Source organism: Eucyclogobius newberryi, unplaced genomic scaffold (genome assembly GCF_026437365.1).
Source record: "Eucyclogobius newberryi isolate DKJ021-1_F unplaced genomic scaffold, fEucNew1.0.hap1 SCAF_20, whole genome shotgun sequence".
NCBI classification, from domain to species: domain Eukaryota; kingdom Metazoa; phylum Chordata; class Actinopteri; order Gobiiformes; family Gobiidae; genus Eucyclogobius; species Eucyclogobius newberryi.
In genome coordinates this window covers 21,306,414-21,326,521 of record NW_027315835.1, presented here as the reverse complement: position 1 = coordinate 21,326,521, position 20,108 = coordinate 21,306,414, and the positions used below count along the sequence as shown (strand labels likewise).

General features: G+C 38.5%; 3 protein-coding genes across 5 annotated transcripts; all 3 read left to right on the top strand.

The window, feature by feature from the left end:
• Positions 1–427: 427 nt before the first annotated feature.
• Positions 428–2,410, top strand: tomm22 (translocase of outer mitochondrial membrane 22 homolog (yeast)). The gene is made up of 4 exons (XM_072456493.1): positions 428–727; positions 932–1,050; positions 1,461–1,578; positions 1,654–2,410. The coding sequence occupies exons 1-4, from the start codon at positions 638–640 to the stop codon at positions 1,726–1,728; spliced, it is 402 nt and encodes a 133-aa protein (XP_072312594.1). The 5' UTR covers positions 428–637; the 3' UTR covers positions 1,729–2,410.
• Positions 2,411–3,480: 1,070 nt separating this feature from the next.
• dmc1 (DNA meiotic recombinase 1) lies at positions 3,481–7,631 on the top strand. 2 transcript variants are annotated; one of them, XM_072456066.1, is made up of 13 exons: positions 3,481–3,590; positions 3,656–3,700; positions 4,716–4,862; positions 4,963–5,030; positions 5,103–5,155; positions 5,223–5,264; positions 5,352–5,424; positions 5,520–5,611; positions 5,688–5,761; positions 6,952–7,066; positions 7,139–7,199; positions 7,275–7,391; positions 7,469–7,631. In XM_072456066.1, exons 1-13 carry the CDS (start codon positions 3,534–3,536, stop codon positions 7,536–7,538), a joined length of 1,014 nt encoding a protein of 337 aa, XP_072312167.1. In that variant the 5' UTR covers positions 3,481–3,533; the 3' UTR covers positions 7,539–7,631. The 2 variants fall into 2 exon arrangements, with proteins under 2 accessions (XP_072312167.1, XP_072312166.1); XM_072456065.1 differs by having other exon boundaries at positions 4,948–5,030.
• Positions 7,632–7,965: 334 nt separating this feature from the next.
• On the top strand, positions 7,966–19,911 carry gspt1 (G1 to S phase transition 1). Of its 2 annotated transcripts, XM_072455595.1 has the most exons (14): positions 7,967–8,362; positions 8,654–8,698; positions 10,262–10,498; positions 10,997–11,030; positions 11,250–11,327; positions 11,464–11,644; positions 12,792–12,946; positions 13,586–13,726; positions 13,844–13,937; positions 16,108–16,188; positions 17,949–18,122; positions 18,792–18,881; positions 18,967–19,135; positions 19,223–19,911. In XM_072455595.1, the coding sequence occupies exons 1-14, from the start codon at positions 8,170–8,172 to the stop codon at positions 19,273–19,275; spliced, it is 1,725 nt and encodes a 574-aa protein (XP_072311696.1). In that variant the 5' UTR covers positions 7,967–8,169; the 3' UTR covers positions 19,276–19,911. The 2 variants fall into 2 exon arrangements, with proteins under 2 accessions (XP_072311697.1, XP_072311696.1); XM_072455596.1 differs by lacking the exon at positions 8,654–8,698 and having other exon boundaries at positions 7,966–8,362.
• Positions 19,912–20,108: the final 197 nt, after the last annotated feature.

Here is a 20,108-nt window from a genome sequence, read left to right as displayed (position 1 = left end):
TAGTTTTTGATTTGCTATCTTCTAGAGTAGTAGAATTAGAATAGTAGTAGCAGTTAAAACTACTACAACAACAACAACGTTTAATGGCGGTTGGCAGCCAACTGGAAATGTGCATTTACCGCCCCTACTGTAGTTGTACACCTTCAAAAATATCTGTTTTACGCTGTATTAAATAATTATAATAAAATAAAATAAATAAACAGCCATTGCACAGCTTCTAGTAATATTATATTCTCAACAATTACTGAAATTACGACTTAATGCCCCATTATAAATAAAGTATGAAGGATAACTAGTTTGTAATAACAGATGCAAAGATGAAAATTATGACCAATAGAGCGTTTTAGATTCTGAATTCTTATAAACTGCTATTACACTGCCACTCTGCATGGTGGCGCTGTTTTTTTCCAATCCACACTGAACATGACCTCTGCCCCCCTCCGTCATCGACCCTGAGCCTCACGTTTTGGTTTTTGCACCGTGACCTCCGATTTGACTGGGAATTTAATTAAATTCCCCCTCAAGCCTCCACATTTCTGTCGCCGGAGCGCCGGATCCGTGGTTTGTCAGTCCCTCGGACGTTAGCTTTTAGCTGGGCTCACACAGGGCAGAGCAGAGCGTCACACTCGACTCAAACATGTCCGGAATAGAGGAGCTTTCCCCGGCTGCGGGCCCGGTGTCCACTCGGCCCCCGGAGGACGAGATTGACGACGATGAAGATGAAGATGTGAGTGACGGATTGTAGTTCCCTAAAGATGCACGTTTGGGGTGTTTTATTACGGCTAATTGTAGGTTTAAACTGTAGACAAGCTTCAAACCTTTCCCAGGAGAGTATTACAACATGGACATAGTGTACTGCTTGGCTCATTGTGTGTTTCATGTGGGTTGTATTTGCGTTGATGTGGTTTTGATGGTGTTTGTTTGCTTACAGCTGGATGAGACTTTGACAGAGCGGTTGTGGGGCCTCACAGAGATGTTCCCAGACACAGTGCGGACTGCAGCTGAGGTGTCCGCGCACTGCTCCGTCTCACTGGCCAAGAAGCTTTACAGGTATCATGAGTTTCACCTCATCTAAAAGTCTTATTTCGTGTTGTTGTTTCACGTAATGATGTATAATGTTAGACAAGCAGCAGTGTCTCTGTGGGTTAAGTCCTGCTCATCCAACAAGACACTGTCATTGTAGCTAGAGGTGGGCAATATATCAAGGCTTCAAAAAGATTGTTGTAAACTTTAAAATAAGGGATATTTTCTGCACTTTTGTACACACATTCAGACATATCAGACAATATCATTATCGCAATACTCCAAAAAATGTAGAGATGTAATGTAATAATCATTTTCAAAAGCAAAATCTTGTCCCATCCCTGTCCATTTTACTTACTTCTGTCACAGTATTTGAACAAAGCCAGTGTAAATACTTGTGTGCTGTGCCATTGTAGTGATCTTTTAAATTTCTCCAGTTTTTCCCGCGCTGCGCTTTGGGTGGGCACCACGTCCTTCATGATTCTGGTGCTGCCGGTGGTGTTTGAGACGGAACGATTGCAACTAGAGCAGCAGCAGCTTCAGCAGCAGAGACAGGTGAACATGTCGAATTAAAGTAGCACTATCCTGCTTACAAAACAACTGACAAAATGCTTGACTTTTTGTGTTCAGATCCTGCTGGGCCCCAACACAGGGATGTCTGGAGGGATGCCCGGGATGATGCCACCGGCTCCGGGCAAAATCTGAGCGTCATCCTGAGCCTGACACCGGCCGAAGATCTGCTGTTTACTCTTGGCTGCGGAACTGGTCATGAGGAGAGACGGTGAGACCAGGGAGAACAGAAGTGCCTCACTACTTGGAATTGAGCTGAAGTGAATGGTATGGGATCATCTAATCAAAGCGGGAGGACGCATACTTCTATTTCACCGTCTCTCCTCAAGTCAACATTTTGCAGAGACTGATTTCAAAGGGCGATGCTTCAGAGGGTTGTCTTTTTTTTTTAATATCATAAATGTGTTCTGGCGGTAGCAGTATCAAATGTAAGAGGAAAAAACATATGGTAAGGAAGGATGTTTTATGAGTTGGTGTTTTTTTCCAAGGGAAAATACTCTTGTTGGCCTTCAAAAAGTCTACTCTGCTTAAATGTTTGTTAACGAAGTTCAACGTGAACATCAACAGATCGAGCATAAAATGTGAATACAGTAATATAGAAAAATGCTGAATGTTTTTTGAGTAATATTTACACACCACTGCATCTCCGAATATAACATGTCACTACTCTGGCTCCACCATGCTGTGCTTGAAATAAATTATATGTTACATGTATCTACAATTTTACTCGAGAGTTCCAGTTTGCAGATGAAACAAGACTTCTCGTGTGCATTTTGCAATTATTTGTCAAATAAAACACCAATTCAAAGAGTAATAACTTTGTTTGTTATTGATGGATGTAATTTTCTTTGAGGAATAAATAATCATTTAGAATGCATTTATACTTGCATATTGGCCCAAAACTAACCTAGACTAGATCAGGACTAAACCAAGCCCATATCAGGATTAAAATGGTTTCAGTTTAGGACAAAAAATGAGGTGTGAATGCACCTTTAGAATAAAATGGTTTGAATATGTATATACTTTAAATCACTCTACCGTGGCTCACTCCTGAACAAATCAGGGATTACACAGACTTGGATCCATGAAGTTCACTTTACTTGAAGTCAATTTTGCAATAAACTAGTCGATTAATTTCAATTTAATACTTTATAGTCCATCTGACAAGTGGTTGTCAGGATAGAGATGAGAAGGGCGAACACTTCTCAGAGCAGTTAACATGGACAGGTGGTGCATTTTGGAGGCTAAATAAAGAATAATTTATATATATCTATAAATCTCAACCAGGTAAAACTCATTTAGAGCAAAACCTTTTTTCAAGGGTGAAACTGGGACAAAGTGATAATGTTGCAGCAACAAATAATACATTTAAACATTTAAAAGAGACATTTAAGAAAAATAAAACTAACTACTTTTAAAAGCACCAACAATTTATGTAGCTCTTTAAAGAAGATAAAGAAAGAATAATTGTATCTCCTGCATAGAGCCATTATGAGACCATTTTGGAGAATATTCAATGGTAATACGAAGATTCAGATGATTTAGATAAAAATAATAATTAAAAAAAATAATAATAATAAAGTAAGTTATATTAAATGCACATATAAATAGATAAAACATACATGAATGTTTATTTATTTTTGCCGATTTTGGTCGAATATTTCAGATTACTCGTCGTAATATTTCAGATTACCCGTAAACACACTTAACGATTCCCGCCAGTAAACGAGGAGAAAACTATTTTACAAACTTGTTCATTTTTACAACCTTATTTCATTTATTATTCTGCTTTGTGGAACGTTTTAGATTTTTTTGAGAACTTTGATAGCTATTTAGCTGTTTACGAGCCTTTTTGAAATAAGTTAATATTTGTGCGGGTATAAGGTAAGATTGAATTAACTCCAAAAGCTAGCAATTTAGAGCTAAAAACGTGTACGAGGATGAAAACATCAGAGGATCAAGTTGTTGAAGATGACTCTGGCTATCATGATGACGAGGTAAAATAAAGAAACAAGTGTCATTTATGCGAATAATAATATGATTTGTCATTTTCATTTATCAGGAGTCATTTTTCCAAGATATTGACCAGCTGCAAAAACATGGAATAGTAAGTACCTCTAAATATTTTTTTAAAGAAGACTTGCTATGCTATTTTTAGGGTATTTGGTATCAAACTATAACATACGTGGTTCATTATTATTTAACATTTTCTTCATATCAACCGTTATAATTATTGATCTAAAACGGCTTACTTCTTCTTTTAGTGTTTAAACAGATTAAAGGTGCATTACCGCCACCAGCTGATAAGTAGGATGAACTGGAAGGCATTCTCAAGAATTGCAAAATTAATTAATACATTTAAGTTTAAATTAATTTTAAGTTTGTTGAGACTGTATTTAATTTCCGTTTTTTCTTGACTGTATTGAACACAATTCATAAAGATGTGATTAATGGATTCTAACTGCCCACAGTGATTCCAGTTGATTGGTGACCTTTGGTGTCATTTTTGACCTGGAATCTGATTTTTAAATTTTTTATTATCACAAAAAATTACAGAGTGGGTGGAGAGATAAGTGATAGGTGAAAACATTTTCCAAGCCTCAAGTGCAGGACAATATATTAATACGCAATGATGCACGAATCAATCCAAATAGTGAGCTTAAAACGCCGTTATAACATGGTGAAAAGCTTATAAAAGTCTTAAGTGCTCACTTCATTTGGTGGGATAATACCTGCTGTGAATATAAATGATAGGTTCAAACCAGTCAAGTAGCAGTTTGTGAGGAAAAGTTATAAATAAATTGAAGACATCACACACTTGGAAGACTCAGAATTTCATCTAAAACATTGGGACAATTTACACACAAAAAACACATTTTTTAACCATGAATTGAACAAAATAATGTCCAAAGATCATTATTTTGTATATAGTGTGATGTCATGATTTAAACCCAGGAAGTAAAATGATCAACTTGATGAATGTTTAAAAAAGCGCTAAATTTGCTTACTTTTTTTGCCAATTTTTTAATATAACTATCTGAACAGTGTTTTAGTGAACAACATGTCACGTGCTTTTTTAATATTTTATGTCCCCTTAGAAACCACTGTACCTTCTCTTTCAGAACATGGCCGACATTAAAAAGCTGAAGTCAGTGGGGATCTGCACTGTCAAAGGCATCCAGATGACCACACGGAAAGCTTTGTGTAACATCAAAGGTTTGTCTGAGGCCAAGGTGGATAAAATCAAGGAGGCTGCTGGGAAAATGCTTGTAAGATACTTTTATGTAGTTATATGCTGTCATACATAATCCTGGTATTAAACCTGAAATGTTTGACCATCTTTACTACACTCAGACTGTCGGTTTCCAGACTGCGTTTGAGTACAGCGCGAAGAGGAAGCAAGTGTTCCACATCACAACTGGAAGCCAAGAGTTTGAGTAAAGATTTGAACATATTATAACTAAATCTATTCACGGCGTGGACGAGTTAACATATGTTTCTTTCTGCAGTAAACTGTTGGGCGGAGGAATCGAGAGTATGGCCATCACAGAGGCATTTGGAGGTGATTTGTGTTTTTAAAAATGTTCACATTTCAAACCGTATCATCATTTTTTAATTGATTTTTGTAGAGTTCCGCACAGGAAAAACACAGCTTTCCCACACTTTTTGCGGTGCGTAACATAAGTATAGCACATTCTACTATACTATATACTATACTATACTATTCAAATGTGTTCATAATGTGTTTTATCTTATAGTCACTGCACAGTTGCCAGGAGAGGATGGTTACACTGGCGGGAAAATCATTTTTATTGACACCGAGAACACTTTGTATGCTTGATAACACATTTAATGCACAATTATGTACAGTATATGAACACATTGGTTTTAGGGTTTGTTCAGATCCTTGACTTGTCTGTGTCTAGCCGCCCTGATAGGCTGAGAGATATCGCTGACAGGTTCAATGTGGACCATGACGCTGTGCTGGACAATGTACTTTATGCTCGCGCCTACACAAGTGCGTCAGACCTAATACTTCATTATGTGTATTTTACTATTTGACACGAGGTTTGAGTTCCATGTTTTGTCTTCAGGTGAACACCAGATGGAGCTATTGGACTTTGTTGCAGCGAAATTCCATGAGGAGGGTGGAGTGTTCAAGCTGTTGGTGACTACATAAAATACTATCAACTTGTGATTTGATGGTTATAGTAATTTATTGTGTCACGTCTGTAGTTTCACATTCAGTGTGTTCATTTTCTTGGTCGTGAAGCATAAAACTAAAACAGACGGCACAAATGAACGTAGGTGGAAGTCCCAAAAGAGGCAAAATGATATATTTTAAAAAGACTGTGACCGCCCACTGCTTGGTTCCGGAAGTCAAATTTACACTCATTCTCACATAGAGATTTAAAAAAGAAATTTGTTTTGAAATGTCTGAAAGCTTGCTCAGGGCTAATCAGCTCTGTGGTATGTAAGTGTATGAGTGTTAAAGGTGCCATAACATGCTTTTTTTCACGTTTCGTTGTCTATCTAAGTGTATAATTGATAATAATAAGGGTTGTGCAACACCCTTAACATAATAGTTAAGAAATATCACCCATACCTTGGACCCCCTCACCAACCCGGAAATGCAAACGGCTTGGTTTGTTATTGACATGATATGATATGACATATATGAAGCACAAATAGCAATGCAAGAAGGTTAAAAGCTCTGAAAAGTCAATTTTGCATGTTATGGGACCTTTAAGACCTATGATTTTATTTCAAATCTGTTTCTGAAACTTTAAAAACCGGCACGTTATTTAAACATTTAGCAGAATATTAAGTTTTACATTTGTTTTTTGGATTGAAAACACCCACGTTATTTATGGACATTAGTTACCACACAACTGCTTACACGCCATTGTGCTTTTAAACTCTCAATATTTGTTTTTCTGTCTATGGGGAAAATGAATGAGAGATTAACTTAGTGAAGCACTGCGAATTTCGAAGTGGGTGGAACAGAAGCGCTCGAGTAAGAGCATCAAAATTATAATAATCAGGTTCAAATGTATTGAATTGTCTGTTAAAAACTAATTTAATTGTGTCCATAGAATAATATCGATGTTTCAAGATCTTCTAGATTTTAAGCACAGCTGTTATCATTATTTCCCAGTTATGATAAGTTATCGCTTATAAATTATCACTTTATTAATCCTAAAGGACATTTTTGTGCCAGAGAAGTTCATGGATTTCAAGCTTTAGCAATGAAGCAAGTCACATCATTTGAATGGAAAAAGGTTGCACAAAAACCTTGAAATCAGGAAGGAAACTTATGCCTGAAACCTGTGAATATCTTTTCTGTGTAATACATAGATTATAGACTCCATCATGGCCTTGTTCCGTGTGGATTTCTCTGGTCGAGGCGAGCTGGCAGAGAGGCAGCAGAAACTAGCTCAGATGCTCTCCAGGCTCCAGAAGATCTCTGAAGGTATCATGTCTTAGCATAATAGTTACCGTATAATGAGTTTACTGACTTTTTTTTGTTCTCATCTCACTTCAGAGTACAATGTGGCCATCTTCATCACCAACCAAATGACTGCTGATCCCGGAGCTGGAATGACGTAGGTGTTTTAGGTTAAACCTTTGAATTTTGTTGAAAACGATTGAGTTTATGTTTCTTTTAAATCTCGTTTCAGGTTCCAGGCTGATCCGAAGAAGCCGATTGGAGGACACATTCTCGCTCATGCTTCCACCACTCGTTTGAGCTTGAGGAAAGGTCGTGGTGAAATGAGAATTGCTAAGATATTTGACAGGTAATTAAAGAGGTTATGTTGGAGGTTTGTAGTCAACTTGTTGTAGTTTATAATTCCTTTGGGTCCATTTCTCGTAGCCCTGACATGCCAGAGAACGAGGCTACGTTTGCCATCACTGCTGGAGGTGTTGCTGATGCCAAAGAGTGAAGAAAAAAAATTCTTTAACATTATTTATTGCCATTTTGGAGTCTTTATTTGTTCTTGCTGTTTAACTGTTATAAAATAAATGTTATATTTCAAGCAAGTGAATTTTGGAATGAATACATTTTTGTTTTAGTCATGCACACGTTCATTTTGTCATGGATTATGTATTTTTTAATTATATTTGCTATTATTATTCATTGTACATTGCCAACGCAAATTCCTAGTTTGTGTATTTTGTTAACTTACAATAAAAGTAATTTATTTGCCATTTATGATTCTGATATAAATGCCGTTGAAAATGCGTTATTGACATTTTTGTGGTTAGTTTGTTCACTTTTATCATTATTTTTATATGCAATTTTCTTTTCACAACTTATTACTCCACTCTAAATCCTGGCAGTGGTCCAATGCTGGGCTCTAGCGGTGGTCGGGGGAAGTGCAGCGGCAGTAGAGCACTTCTCGTCCGGGCGAGATCCATATGCTTCTTCAAAGCAAGGCTTAACAAAGCAATGGGAACTTGTTCAAACGCGCTGCTCCGAGTCTGAACACACCAGCAAACAGACGCACCTTTCGGAACTCACACGGCCTTCAGCCTCTTCTCAACGCGGAAAACTCTACTCTGAAGCAGGGAGCAATGGACCCGACAGACGCCCCGGATTCGTGGGAGCTGGAGGAGGATGCCGAGGCCCCGGCTACCGCGGCGGAGTTGCCCGCTGCCTTTGCCGCGCTCAACGTCAACGCCAAGCCGTTTGTTCCCAACGTGAACGCTGCGGTGTTTGTGCCGAGTTTCCTCCTGAGCAGCACCGAGGACGTGCCGGCTCCTGAGGGTGGGTGATCCCCGATAGACAGCTGGGTGGAAGTTAGCTTAACTTGCTAGCTCTTCTGCTAAAGAAGCTAAGTTAGCCTTCTCAGTGCCAACTCGCTGCGTTCAGCACGAGCCCGTGCTCGTGTCGCTTTTTATCTAATCAACAAGTCACTGTGGCTTAGACCGGCTTTATCACCGTGTAATAAACACTATTCGTGTTACAGTAATAGCCACAACTGTCAGACACTCCGGGCCACCATTCTGTATGAATATTGATGAAAGTTTGATGTGCTTTGTGTCTCTTGTTCTAAAGGTTCCGCAGAGCCCGTGTCCAGCATGGAGGTGGCAGACACAGCCGGTATGCACATGTGCTTTTCATTAACACGGTCTGCTTTTTAGAAGAACAGAGCAGGTTAAGCGTTTGAAAACCTAACAGGGTGTGATCTGAAGGGCTCCACATGATCTTTATCACTTTATCAATATTCAGAGCCAGAAATTGGTAAAACTCGTGTGCACTCGTGGGCCTTCATTTTAATATGATGCAACCACTCCTTTCTGAAAATAGACTTGCCATTGGCAGAGGCTGGAGGACTGTCAAGCAGCAGTGCAAGGTCCTGGCCTCAGACTGTTTTCCCAAAGGCATTCAAAGTGTTTGGTTACTTCAGTGTACTCCCAGTTTATACTTCTCTGAGATTTTTACTGATTTTATTTCATTCAGTGAGAAAAAGTACCGGCTGTTGAACTTAAATAAAGCTCGTGGGATCCATGCTTTCCATTTAGAGCTTGTTTTTTTTAACCATCTCTTTATTTTACATTGTAGTCCATCCAACCAAATAAATAAATGACTGAGTTGATAGCTGTAATCTGTGCTAGTTTTAAATGTGGAGAAATGTGTATTTATATGTGTGGTTTTGGTCGGGAATATCGATTCTAACCTCTCTCCGCTGCTTTACAACTTTGAAATAATGTAGTTAACGCTTCCCTACAGACACATATCTAAACCAGTCACCAGAAGTGTGTCAGAACTGAAGAAGCTACTTGGATGAGTGGCAAAATCAATTCAATCTGAAAACATTACACAGCTTTTGCACAGAATTCAGACATCTTTTCTTCCTGGACGACCGAGGGAGTCACTGAATTCATTGAATCTATAATAATTGAATCTATATATCTGTAAGATTTCCTTTTGTCTGATAAATGTGCCATTATAACTCACCACATTGGGTCTGGTCAGACTTGTCGTTAGTGGTCAGTCACTTTACCAAAGGTATTGTAGAGTTTTTGAGGATCTGTACTTTACTTGAGTTGTATTTATTTACTTACTTACGTACGCCACTACATCTGAAAGACAAATATACTTTCTATTCTGCTACAGTTCTTACAAGCTTTGAGTGCGTTAATTCTTGCTTTTATTTTGGAAATGGTAAATGCTGATATACAAAATATCATTTAATTGATTTCCTTTATCCAATGTACCCTTTATAACTAAATATGCCTTTCTAATCTAATCTTTTAAGTAATTTGTATTACCATTACATGGTGGACTGAACAATATAATTTGCATCTTGTCTTTAGAAGGACTATTTTTAAAATGTTGATGCCTTAATTGAAAATGCTTCTGCTTGATTCTACAGCGAAGATTTAAGTACTTTAACTTAAGTAATAATTTCACCGAGCAATTTTTACTTGTATTTGACCAGGTGACCAGGCTTTTACTCAAGTAATGAAAAGTAATATTTTGACCACCTCTTTTTCTGGTGTAGTCCCAGTTTTGATGTGGTGAATGTTTAAGTGTTTATGTTTAAGAACGCACGTATTATATAAGAATAATTTTGGGTCTAAATGACGGTGGTAATCGGAACAATTGCATATTTATTCAGCAATTTCAAACTGCAATTGTGACTCCCGCATTTGTTTTTAGCTCCGGTGGAAAACGGAGGCACGGAGGCGGACATGACCACGGAGGAGGAGACGTGGGAGCAGAAGGAGGAGCCCGGCGGAGGGGGAGGAGGCGGGGGGCAGGGGGACGCTGCGGGGAAGGAGGACGAGGAGATGATGGAGGAGGAAGAGGAGGAGATGCCCGTGCCGAAAGTGGCCCTCGCCCCGCCAGACGCCCCCAAGAAGGAGCACGTCAACGTGGTGTTCATCGGCCATGTCGGTACGTAGCGCCAGCGCATGCAGTGGGCGCATAGAATTGTGATTTATTATAACACATTTACTGTACCTTTTAATTTATTGTGAGGAATTTAAGGAAAACAACACCTCTGAACACGTATCAACAAGTCGCACTAATCCAACAAAGGTTGTTCTTTGCTGCTGCTGTTGTTGTTGAACAGGAAAAAAGTTGTTTCGGAACGTAGAGTCTGAACAGTTTGCGTAATGTTCAATCAATGGAGATTTAACAATGCTAAACATGCTAAAGTTAGCATTCATTCAAGAGTTTTCTGACAGTTGGACCATCGTGCAATTTATCTAGTTTTTCCACCGCTCTTTTATGTTTTTAGATTGTTCTAGGTGAAAAAATATAGAGAAACTTAAGTAAAAGAATGTTTTGGGGTTTTTTGTTGCACATTTTATCTTATTTTATAAACTTATTTTAATATTTATGTTAATCCATTATGTATTTGGTCAAATGTGGATGTTTTCCTCTTTTCAGATGCTGGTAAATCAACTATTGGAGGCCAGATCATGTAAGTTCCACAGAGTCTCATTTGTCAAAACCGCTGTGGTTGTTGCACTCTATATATAGGAATGTAGTTTTAATTATATCTGTATTGAGTCGTCAAGCAAACGCACTGGTTCATTCATGTTCTCAACGTTCTTTTAACCCTGACTTGATAACAGTGAAACAGCGTAATGTCAGCCGCTGGTTTGAATAATGCATTAAATGACCTCTACGTCCGCTGCAGGTACTTGACCGGAATGGTGGAAAAACGAACCCTGGAGAAATACGAAAGAGAAGCTAAAGAGAAGAACAGAGAGACTTGGTAAGCACGCGAGACTCGCTTTGTTTGACCGTAAACAAGCGCTGATGGGCTTCATGTTCCCGTGTCTAGAACGCGCACGCCCACGCACCTTTTTTATTTCGAGCGCTCACATATTTTGAAACCCTGCTTGCCTCAGGTATTTGTCGTGGGCTCTGGACACAAACCAGGAGGAGAGGGACAAGGGGAAGACGGTGGAGGTGGGCCGCGCTTACTTCGAGACGGAGAAGAAGCACTTCACCATCCTGGACGCGCCCGGCCACAAGAGCTTCGTACCAAACATGATCGGAGGAGCGTCTCAGGCCGACCTGGCGGTGCTGGTACGTGGAGGGAATGCTACGGCACTTTACGTCGTTCATAAAGGACACATATTACGCATTATTTGTATAGTTATTGGCCTTTAAACATGCTTTTGAGTACACCTTCCTTGGCATCTCAGGTTTTGTAGCTTAAAATAATAGCTTGAAAACCCTACCAGTAAGGCAACCAGGATTGGTGTTAGCACTCCATCTACTGGCAGCAGAGGGAATTACCATGGAGAATTAAACAAAACCTAGCTTGCCCCTGACATGCTAATACACGCACACAATTGTAATGAACAGGTTTTGTTCGGCAGAAATGCTCCGAAACAAGTCTGGAGATGATTTATGGAGTTAAAAACAGCAAGGAAGATCTCGTAACAAAGCTGATAAATTTGTGTTCTTGCGATACTCAGAGGGAAAGGAATTACAAACAAGATTCATTAAACAAAACTGAATGAAGCTAAATACAACTCCCTGTATATTTCCCAGTATATTTTTGATGAGGGAACAATGTTATGACACGTTTAAAGCTCAAAAAGTTAATTTAGCATATTAAGTGTCCTTTAAACTTGATATTTAACTCATTATTTAAGGTGTTATTGCTAGATGTGTTTAATGTACTACTATGGAACATTGTATTAGATGGTGGTGTACCCTCCATCAGAGAAAAATGACACGCCGCACCTTTAATTGTTCATGTGTGTTTGAATAATGCCAACATAATAGGGATTTTAAAAGTTGCTATAATTCATTATTGGCCACATTTGTTTGGTGTGGATTGGCCCACATGCAGAGAACTAATAAACATAAACCAGACAAAAGAACAAAGTACATGTCTGGTTTTAAAGTACATTTTCTATATCATAAATGTCTGTTATTTCAGTCCATTCCTTTATAGTTCTCTCCCTGTCATCCATCTCCTTGTTTTTGCTTTTTTTTGCTGCAGCCAAAAGTACATTCCACAGGTATCCATCCATCACGTCCATTGTTGATGTTTTATGTCAGAGATACATAGTTTTAAAGCAAATGGTAAACCAAGTCAAAACATAAAGTTTACAGCGAAATCTGACCCTACACGTCAGTCCCAAAGTACGCTCTTCAGACGGTTTCGCTTTAATCTCCTGGTATTTGAGCATTTATTTATATATTTTGTTTTGTTTTTCAGGTGATCTCAGCCAGAAAGGGCGAGTTTGAGACGGGCTTTGAGAAGGGGGGGCAGACACGGGAACACGCAATGCTGGCGAAAACCGCCGGAGTCAAACATCTCATTGTCCTTGTCAACAAGATGGACGACCCCACAGTTAACTGGAGTCTGGAGAGGTACGCAGTAGAGTTACTAACGTTTACTCACTGTACAAATTAAACCGCTTTTCTTGTCGAGAAAGCTATTTTATACCTACCATTTCAGTGGCTCAATCATATCACTTTATCATTCTATTGGTCTGTTTAAAAAACGTCCAAAACTTATCTGGAGTTGTATATAGTTTCATTCACGCACTTTTGATGAAGTCCTCGCCCTCCAAGCATCAAAAACACTCTGTTTCAAAGTTTCCTGATTCGTGACTTCATAGGTAGAGCTCTGAGATCTTCGGTGCTGCCTAGACGTTATTCTTTTGGCATTTCTGTCATCAAATTGTATTCCCCCTGCTGTCAGATGGAGCTCTAACTCAATTCCTGATGTGGGAAACGCCTAACTGAATGAAAATATAATCCGTGCCTTTAGTAGACACGCTATTTTAACTTCTTAAACATGAGATTCCAAAGCAGAGCCACTAAAGAGCATGTTTAAAGGTCAATAACAATACAAATAATGTATCCTATTTATTTGTCATTTAAGTCGACCACTGCATTATGTTACAAAATGATTACCTATAAAGAAGTATGTTTTATATCATCTTAACATGTGACCACCCCTTTGTCATTATTAACCTGATTTGTTTTTCTTTTATGCCTTTAAAGATACGAGGAATGTAAAGAAAAGCTTGTGCCATTTTTGAAAAAAGTGGGCTTCAATCCCAAGAAGGACATCCACTTTATGCCTTGCTCTGGACTCACAGGTGCCAACCTCAAAGACCCGGTACCAGAATGCACCTGGTACACGTAAGTTACACATTTATGACTGGTATAAAGTCATCAACCTTTGCCCCGTGTTGAACTGAAGTGCCTTTAAGCGCTTGTTAATCGAGCAATAATGTGTGACTCTTGTTCTGTTCTCAGGGGTTTTCCATTTATACCCCACCTGGACAGTTTGCCAAATTTCACCAGATCCAATGATGGGCCTGTCAGACTGCCAATAGTAGATAAGTATAAGGTGAGTTCTGTGCTATTCTTTTGTTGTACTGGATAAGCTTTAATCCCGGCATCTCGCTCTATATTCCTCTCTTTTAACCGTAATTCATTTTCTCGGCTTAGTTTAAATCTCGGATGCGTCCTGTAAACACTTGTAGAGATACTTTTCTCTCTCTCTCTCTCTCTCTCTCTCTCTCTCTCTCTCTCTCTCTCTCTCTCTCTCGTGTTAATCTGATTTGATTTTCTTTTCATTCTTGCCAAATGTCTCTTTTGTCATCTTGTTTTATATTTTCATGTCTTGCGGTTGCGTAAGAGCCTTATGTACCGTTATATGACTAAGAAGTCCTCACTGGTGTTCGCCTGATGTAACAGGATTATGGCTAACTGGATGCTGCGCGCTCATTTCTGTCCAAGAAGTGACAATACACAGCTGCCTGAAAGGAGACAGTCTGGGGTTTTTATTTGAACATGAACTAGTTCTGTCACGATAACAAATTGTGATATAGTCTATTGCAACTGAGAAATATCACGATGAACATTACTGTTGAAAATACTTTGAATTTAGTGCGTTTTTTAACATGCGCAGCAAAAAAGGAAATGGAAACACTATAGAGCTCCTACACCACGTGACTTGTACCAGGAGTTTGTAGAGGACGCCATTTGCGGCAGGGAAGAAACTGCAGTAATGATGAGTCTGAAATGTAGGTTCTAGAGTGTATCTTTGTCATTCATTGAAGCTACATAACAATACATCTGAAAAACAAATCAGATTAAACATTAGTGACTCACCTGGTTTGAGTGTGCTTTTAAAGAGTTTAGTTTGCGTAGATTGTGCCTTGAATCGGGAAAATCTGGATATTTGATTCTCTTTCTAATGTCGTCAAAACGTGTCTCTGGAGATGTTTGTGAGAAGTACACCTTATTATAAAACCCTGGACATGTAATGTTTACTGATATTGACAATTAAAATGATGTGCTTTTGATAAAATAGTTTAAAATGTGAACTAATGAAACTAATTTCATTAGAAACTAATGTGAGGCCAATTCCCCCATGTCCATGTAATAAACACCCAGTTTGTGATTTTATTGAACAGTTTTTGAAAAGCATTTGTGATCATTTCTCTTTAAACTACTCTTTTATTATTAGGATTGCGAGTACACAATCTTTGTTGATTTGTTACGAGACAATGGTTAAATTTGCCCAAAAAGGCGCGTGAAGAAGAAAATGTACGGTAATTAATATCAGGCTTGGCTCACTAGTGTCCATTTTACTTACAGAAATCCACTTCTCTCGTCAATCTTGTAAAAGGCTCTGTATTTCTTCGGCCCTTGAAAATATGTACATTCCGGAGCGCAAAAATAATCCACTATCTCTGAAACTCTGATAAAGTTTGATAATTTCGGCCGACTCCATTAGTTTCATGCCGCTGCCCGTGTGGAGTTTGGTGGTGCATGCTGGGATAGCGTGACGACTAGTGGTTCTCAAACTGTATACTTACTGTTATGGTGTGGTCCTGTTTTAGACCTATTTTAACCCTAGTTCAGATCTGAAATAGTTCTGCTGTGTCTTTTAATCCTAAATCCTTTGTTTGGTGGTACTTGGAGTGAAACTACTGCACTATAGTACTTTTTTAGTATCTATAATTAGTCATACAGATTACTTATTCGACATTCTGCTGCTCAAATCTTTTCGCACCACAAAGTAGTAACAAAATAATTCCCCACATGGAAATAAATGTTCACACGAGAAATATTGAGTCCCAAAGAATTTAATGTCGATGTGTTACTGTACTTTCAGGAGCGACAGTTATTTTTCACAGAAACATGGGAGACACATTTTATTGTTTTATAATTCCCCTCACGTTGCTATAGATACAAAATGTTTAGGCTGCAAAAAATGTAATCTCTTCACTTTTGCTATGCACATGCTCGTATTTTCGGAGATAAGATTCAAAGCAGTAAAAACATTTAATTGTGCCTTTATTACTAAAACATTCCTTTTGATAAAGAAACATTTTATACTTTAAACACGATGGCGTTAAATAAATTTAGCAATTGCCAATTGTGGCGGCGCACACAGCCCCATCTTTGTTTACGAACGCGTTTCCTCCATTAGACATTCCCAGGTTATTGGAGCAGAAGACATGTTTACACTTGCTGATTTGTGCGTGTGTGTGTTTGTGTGTGTGCAGGACATGGGCACTGTGATCCTTGGGAAACTGGAGTCAGGGTGCATCAGCAAAGCCCAGCAGCTGGTCATGATGCCAAACAGGGTAAGACTTTAAAACAAACCAAGTCTTCAGTTGAATCCTCGCACTTCCCCTCAAATGGAAAGAAAAAGAAAAGAAGATTGTGTTACCAGGCCAGTTTGTGTTTCAGCAGCTGCAGAGGCTCTGGTTACTTTAAGGACGCAAAGAACTGAACTTAAGTTACATTTTTTACTAAGAAAGATCAGTCCAGACAAAATCAGTTGGATTTGATAGATCCAAAGTTTAACATTTAAGTTTAACATTAAAGTTTAACCAATGTATAAAACAAAGAAAACCGCTATTATTACCATAACAATTCAGTATATCAGTGGTTTTTTAAACTTCCTATAAGTTATCTGTCCTTTCCCCCTGTATCTACCTGCGTTGTAACACCAAAATTTCCCCATGTGTGGACAATAAAGGCATATCTTATCTTATCTTAATAAAGTACAAACATCTATTTTACAGTAGATACGTTTTACTTCTTTACATTTCAGAGCAGCATCTGTACTTTCTACTCCACTATATCTTTGAGGATGGAAGGACTAAAAAGTAAAAAAGTACTTTCCATTTTGAGTTCAAGTCCCAGCTTTTGAACAAACCAAAATATAAAAATAAATTGTCTAGAAACATTGAGAAATTGATTGACTAAAAAAAAAATCTGGAAATCGTTTATCAAGGTCTCACATTTCACACATTTCACTCTTGAATCGTTTTTAACTATATACGTTTAAGCTGTGCAAAATACTATTAGTTTTTACGCTATATCTAACTAATAATAATGAGGCTAAAAGTTAGTACTACAGCTTCGTTATTAGCACAGCAGTGTTTACCGTAACTTAATTGTTTAAAAATGAAGAACTGTATTTTGTCGTACAACTGCTCAGAATGTACTGTCACATCACATAAAAAATCTACCTATATAAAAGTATTAAAGTACGTTAGTTAACACAAGTACTGTACACTCATCCACAACACAACTTTCAGAAGAGTGGCTAGTATAAACCATAATATAATCATTTGATCATTATGTTACTAGCCTTTTAAAAGACTCATAACATCTAATAGTCATAACAGTGAAGTATGAGGGGCTTCACACATCAGGGTGAAGTGGATGGCAAGTCTGGCCCCAGAATAGTAAACAGGGATTATGATTGGACACAGCTTTTACAAACTATTTAAAGTGTTGAATTGTAATCTTGATAAGATAATTTTTGATCATCAGAAGCAAATTTCTTGGTCATTTTTATCTATTTAATAAATAAAAAGAATTGCTCAAAAAATGTAGGCAAGATGTCTCCATGAACTGAAATAACAAACCCAGGTCTAAAAACATAAGGAAAAACAACTTTTCAGTCAAACTCTCAAATGTAGTGAAGTAAAAAGTATCCATTAAGTCAAGTACAGATACCTAAAAACTACAGTAACTATTGATTACATTTCTAAATGAAAAACAGTATATTTTAGTTTAATGAGGGCAAACACAATAAACAACTCAAATAAACATAACTTAACCAAAATTGCAAAAGAGTCAGTCTGAATGAATATATTGCAAATCCTGGCCTGAAAAGTTTGGAAACTCCTTTTTTTAGATTACATCACATGCTATGCCACTCCACACTCTTCACCCTTATTTCACAGTCTACAAAATAGAAGTCAAAATGCTTTTCTTATGTTATCCCTGAAACGATCACATGGCTTATAGTTCTCTTTGATCATTTCAAACATCGGCGCTCCAGATGCATTTGTAACTGATCCAAGTGTCGGATTGTTCCTGAACGCAGCACACGGTGGAGGTGCTGAGCCTGCTGAGCGACGACGTGGAGACGGACGACGCGACCCCGGGGGAGAACCTGAAGCTGCGTCTGAAGGGCATCGAGGAGGAGGAGATCCTGCCAGGCTTCATCCTCTGCAGCCCTGACAACCTGTGCCACTCAGGGCGCACCTTTGACGCACAGGTGACCGGAGCGCCATCTGCTGCTCACGCTGGGACACAACCACAGGGTTTAGTCCAGTGTCGCAGAGGGAAATGTTTGACTTTGCAAATAAAGGACTTTTCTCGGGCTGAACCAGGTCTATAATAGGACTACACCACCAGTTCACAAAGAAACCTTTAAAAATATAATGTATAATAGGGCTGCAACGATTAATCAACTGTGGTCGACAATAAAAAATAATCATAGTTTGGATATTTTTGAATACTTGTAATTGTAATCTGCAACTTTATTTATAACACACTTTAAAAACATAAAAGTTGACCAAAGTGCGATAAGAATAACAAAAAAAACAATGAAAACAACACGTGTAAAACAACATCTGGACTATACTGACCCTAAAACAAAACCGATGATACCAATGATTTAAATTTTTTTAAATGTCAAAAATTAATAGAAATGTTTGGGTTTTCATCAAAAAATAAACGTATTTATAAATATTCTTTATTCAGTCAAAAACATATTTAAGAACTCTCTGTGCACAATAGAAATAATTGTTTGACTGGTCGACTTTTCGACAAAATTATCTAAAATAAGTTGCAGCCCTATAATATAACATCTGAATTGTACTCTAACTTATATAACTTGTATGAAATCATCATAATTGCTTTGTCTTTGTATGGAAACCTTCAGATCGCCATCATCGAGCATAAGTCAATCATCTGCCCTGGTTACAACGCAGTGCTTCACATTCACACCTGCAACGAAGAAGTGCAAATCACAGTAAGTCAGAAAAGAAACCGGCCTTTTTCTCCCTGGTTCAGCTGGAGAACTGGATTTGCTGATTGTTGTACACTTTGGACTGCAGGCCTTAATTTGTCTGGTGGATAAGAAGTCGGGAGAGAAGAGCAAACAACGCCCCCGCTTCGTGAAACAGGACCAGGTGTGCATCGCCAGGCTGCGAGCGTCAGGAGTCATCTGCTTAGAGACCTTTAAGGACTTCCCTCAGATGGGACGGTTCACACTGCGAGACGAGGGTAAGAGCACAGTCTGTTTGTCGAAAGCACCTTTTAAACACACGGCGGCACCGAAAACAAATGCATTACTATTGTCTCTGTCTCCAGGCAAAACTATCGCCATCGGTAAAGTGCTGAAGCTGGTGGCAGAAAAGGACTAAAGTGACTTGGGCAGCGTGCATGGAGATCTTCCACTCATTACCAGAAGAGAAATTCTGCTAGAGCCGACCCAACCTGCTGCTCTCCTCACACACAACTATGCTGAGAGGGGAGAACACGTGTGGAGAAGAACGCATCACATTAAATGAAGAAAACAAGACTGAATCAGTTTTTATTATGAACAATATAAACCAGAGACCAATTCCAGTGTGTCAGCTTTCTCATATTGAGAGCTCAGCTATGCCACTAATGTAGCTCCCCCTTCAGAACTCCCACAGCTAACAGCGCTGTTGGCTAGCCATGCCATTTGTTTTTAGAATGGAGATGGATGCTGTGGTCCTGAGTCAGGGGAAGAAAAGCTATTGAAAAGAACACATGGATCTCATATTCTGCAACAGAGCAGGGTTAGCCTATATTAATGATAGTCACCAACTACTCCTACCTTTATAAAAAAGTGGGCTTTACATCCAGTGGACTCTGATTTGTGTCTAAGAATTGCTGTATGCACCACAAAATGTTTATTTGGTCTCTCTTTGTCAGAAATGGTTTGAGCTCACGTAATACTCTGATGACCCTCGGATAGACAGACATGGCTGTTACATAATCAGAACTGAAAATAAATGATCAAGATGCAAAAAGTGTCTCATTTTTAAAAGTAATCATTGTCAGATCATTTTGGTGTACTTTTTATTTCTTGTTTTACCTCCAGTACCCTCACTTTTTTTTTAACAGTCCAGATGACTACAACTGAATCTTTTTCTACTACGTTCAGTACACACACTGCAATATTAGGAAATATCTGGACTCAGTCATGCTCGAATATTTCATACCAGAT

What these genes read in the sequence shown, in the direction of transcription:
- gspt1 (XM_072455595.1), top strand. Translation starts at nt 8,170, where the DNA reads ATGGACCCGACAGACGCCCCGGATTCGTGGGAGCTGGAGGAGGATGCC. An exon ending in ACTATTGGAGGCCAGATCAT is followed by an intron (nt 11,031 to 11,249) that starts GTAAGTTCCACA and finishes CGTCCGCTGCAG; the next exon opens with GTACTTGACCGGAATGGTGG. An exon ending in GTTAACTGGAGTCTGGAGAG is followed by an intron (nt 12,947 to 13,585) that starts GTACGCAGTAGA and finishes ATGCCTTTAAAG; the next exon opens with ATACGAGGAATGTAAAGAAA.
- tomm22 (XM_072456493.1), top strand. Translation starts at nt 638, where the DNA reads ATGTCCGGAATAGAGGAGCTTTCCCCGGCTGCGGGCCCGGTGTCCACT. An exon ending in CTGGCCAAGAAGCTTTACAG is followed by an intron (nt 1,051 to 1,460) that starts GTATCATGAGTT and finishes AAATTTCTCCAG; the next exon opens with TTTTTCCCGCGCTGCGCTTT. An exon ending in AGCTTCAGCAGCAGAGACAG is followed by an intron (nt 1,579 to 1,653) that starts GTGAACATGTCG and finishes TTTTGTGTTCAG; the next exon opens with ATCCTGCTGGGCCCCAACAC.
- dmc1 (XM_072456065.1), top strand. Translation starts at nt 3,534, where the DNA reads ATGAAAACATCAGAGGATCAAGTTGTTGAAGATGACTCTGGCTATCAT. An exon ending in ATTGACACCGAGAACACTTT is followed by an intron (nt 5,425 to 5,519) that starts GTATGCTTGATA and finishes GTCTGTGTCTAG; the next exon opens with CCGCCCTGATAGGCTGAGAG. An exon ending in ATTGCTAAGATATTTGACAG is followed by an intron (nt 7,392 to 7,468) that starts GTAATTAAAGAG and finishes CATTTCTCGTAG; the next exon opens with CCCTGACATGCCAGAGAACG.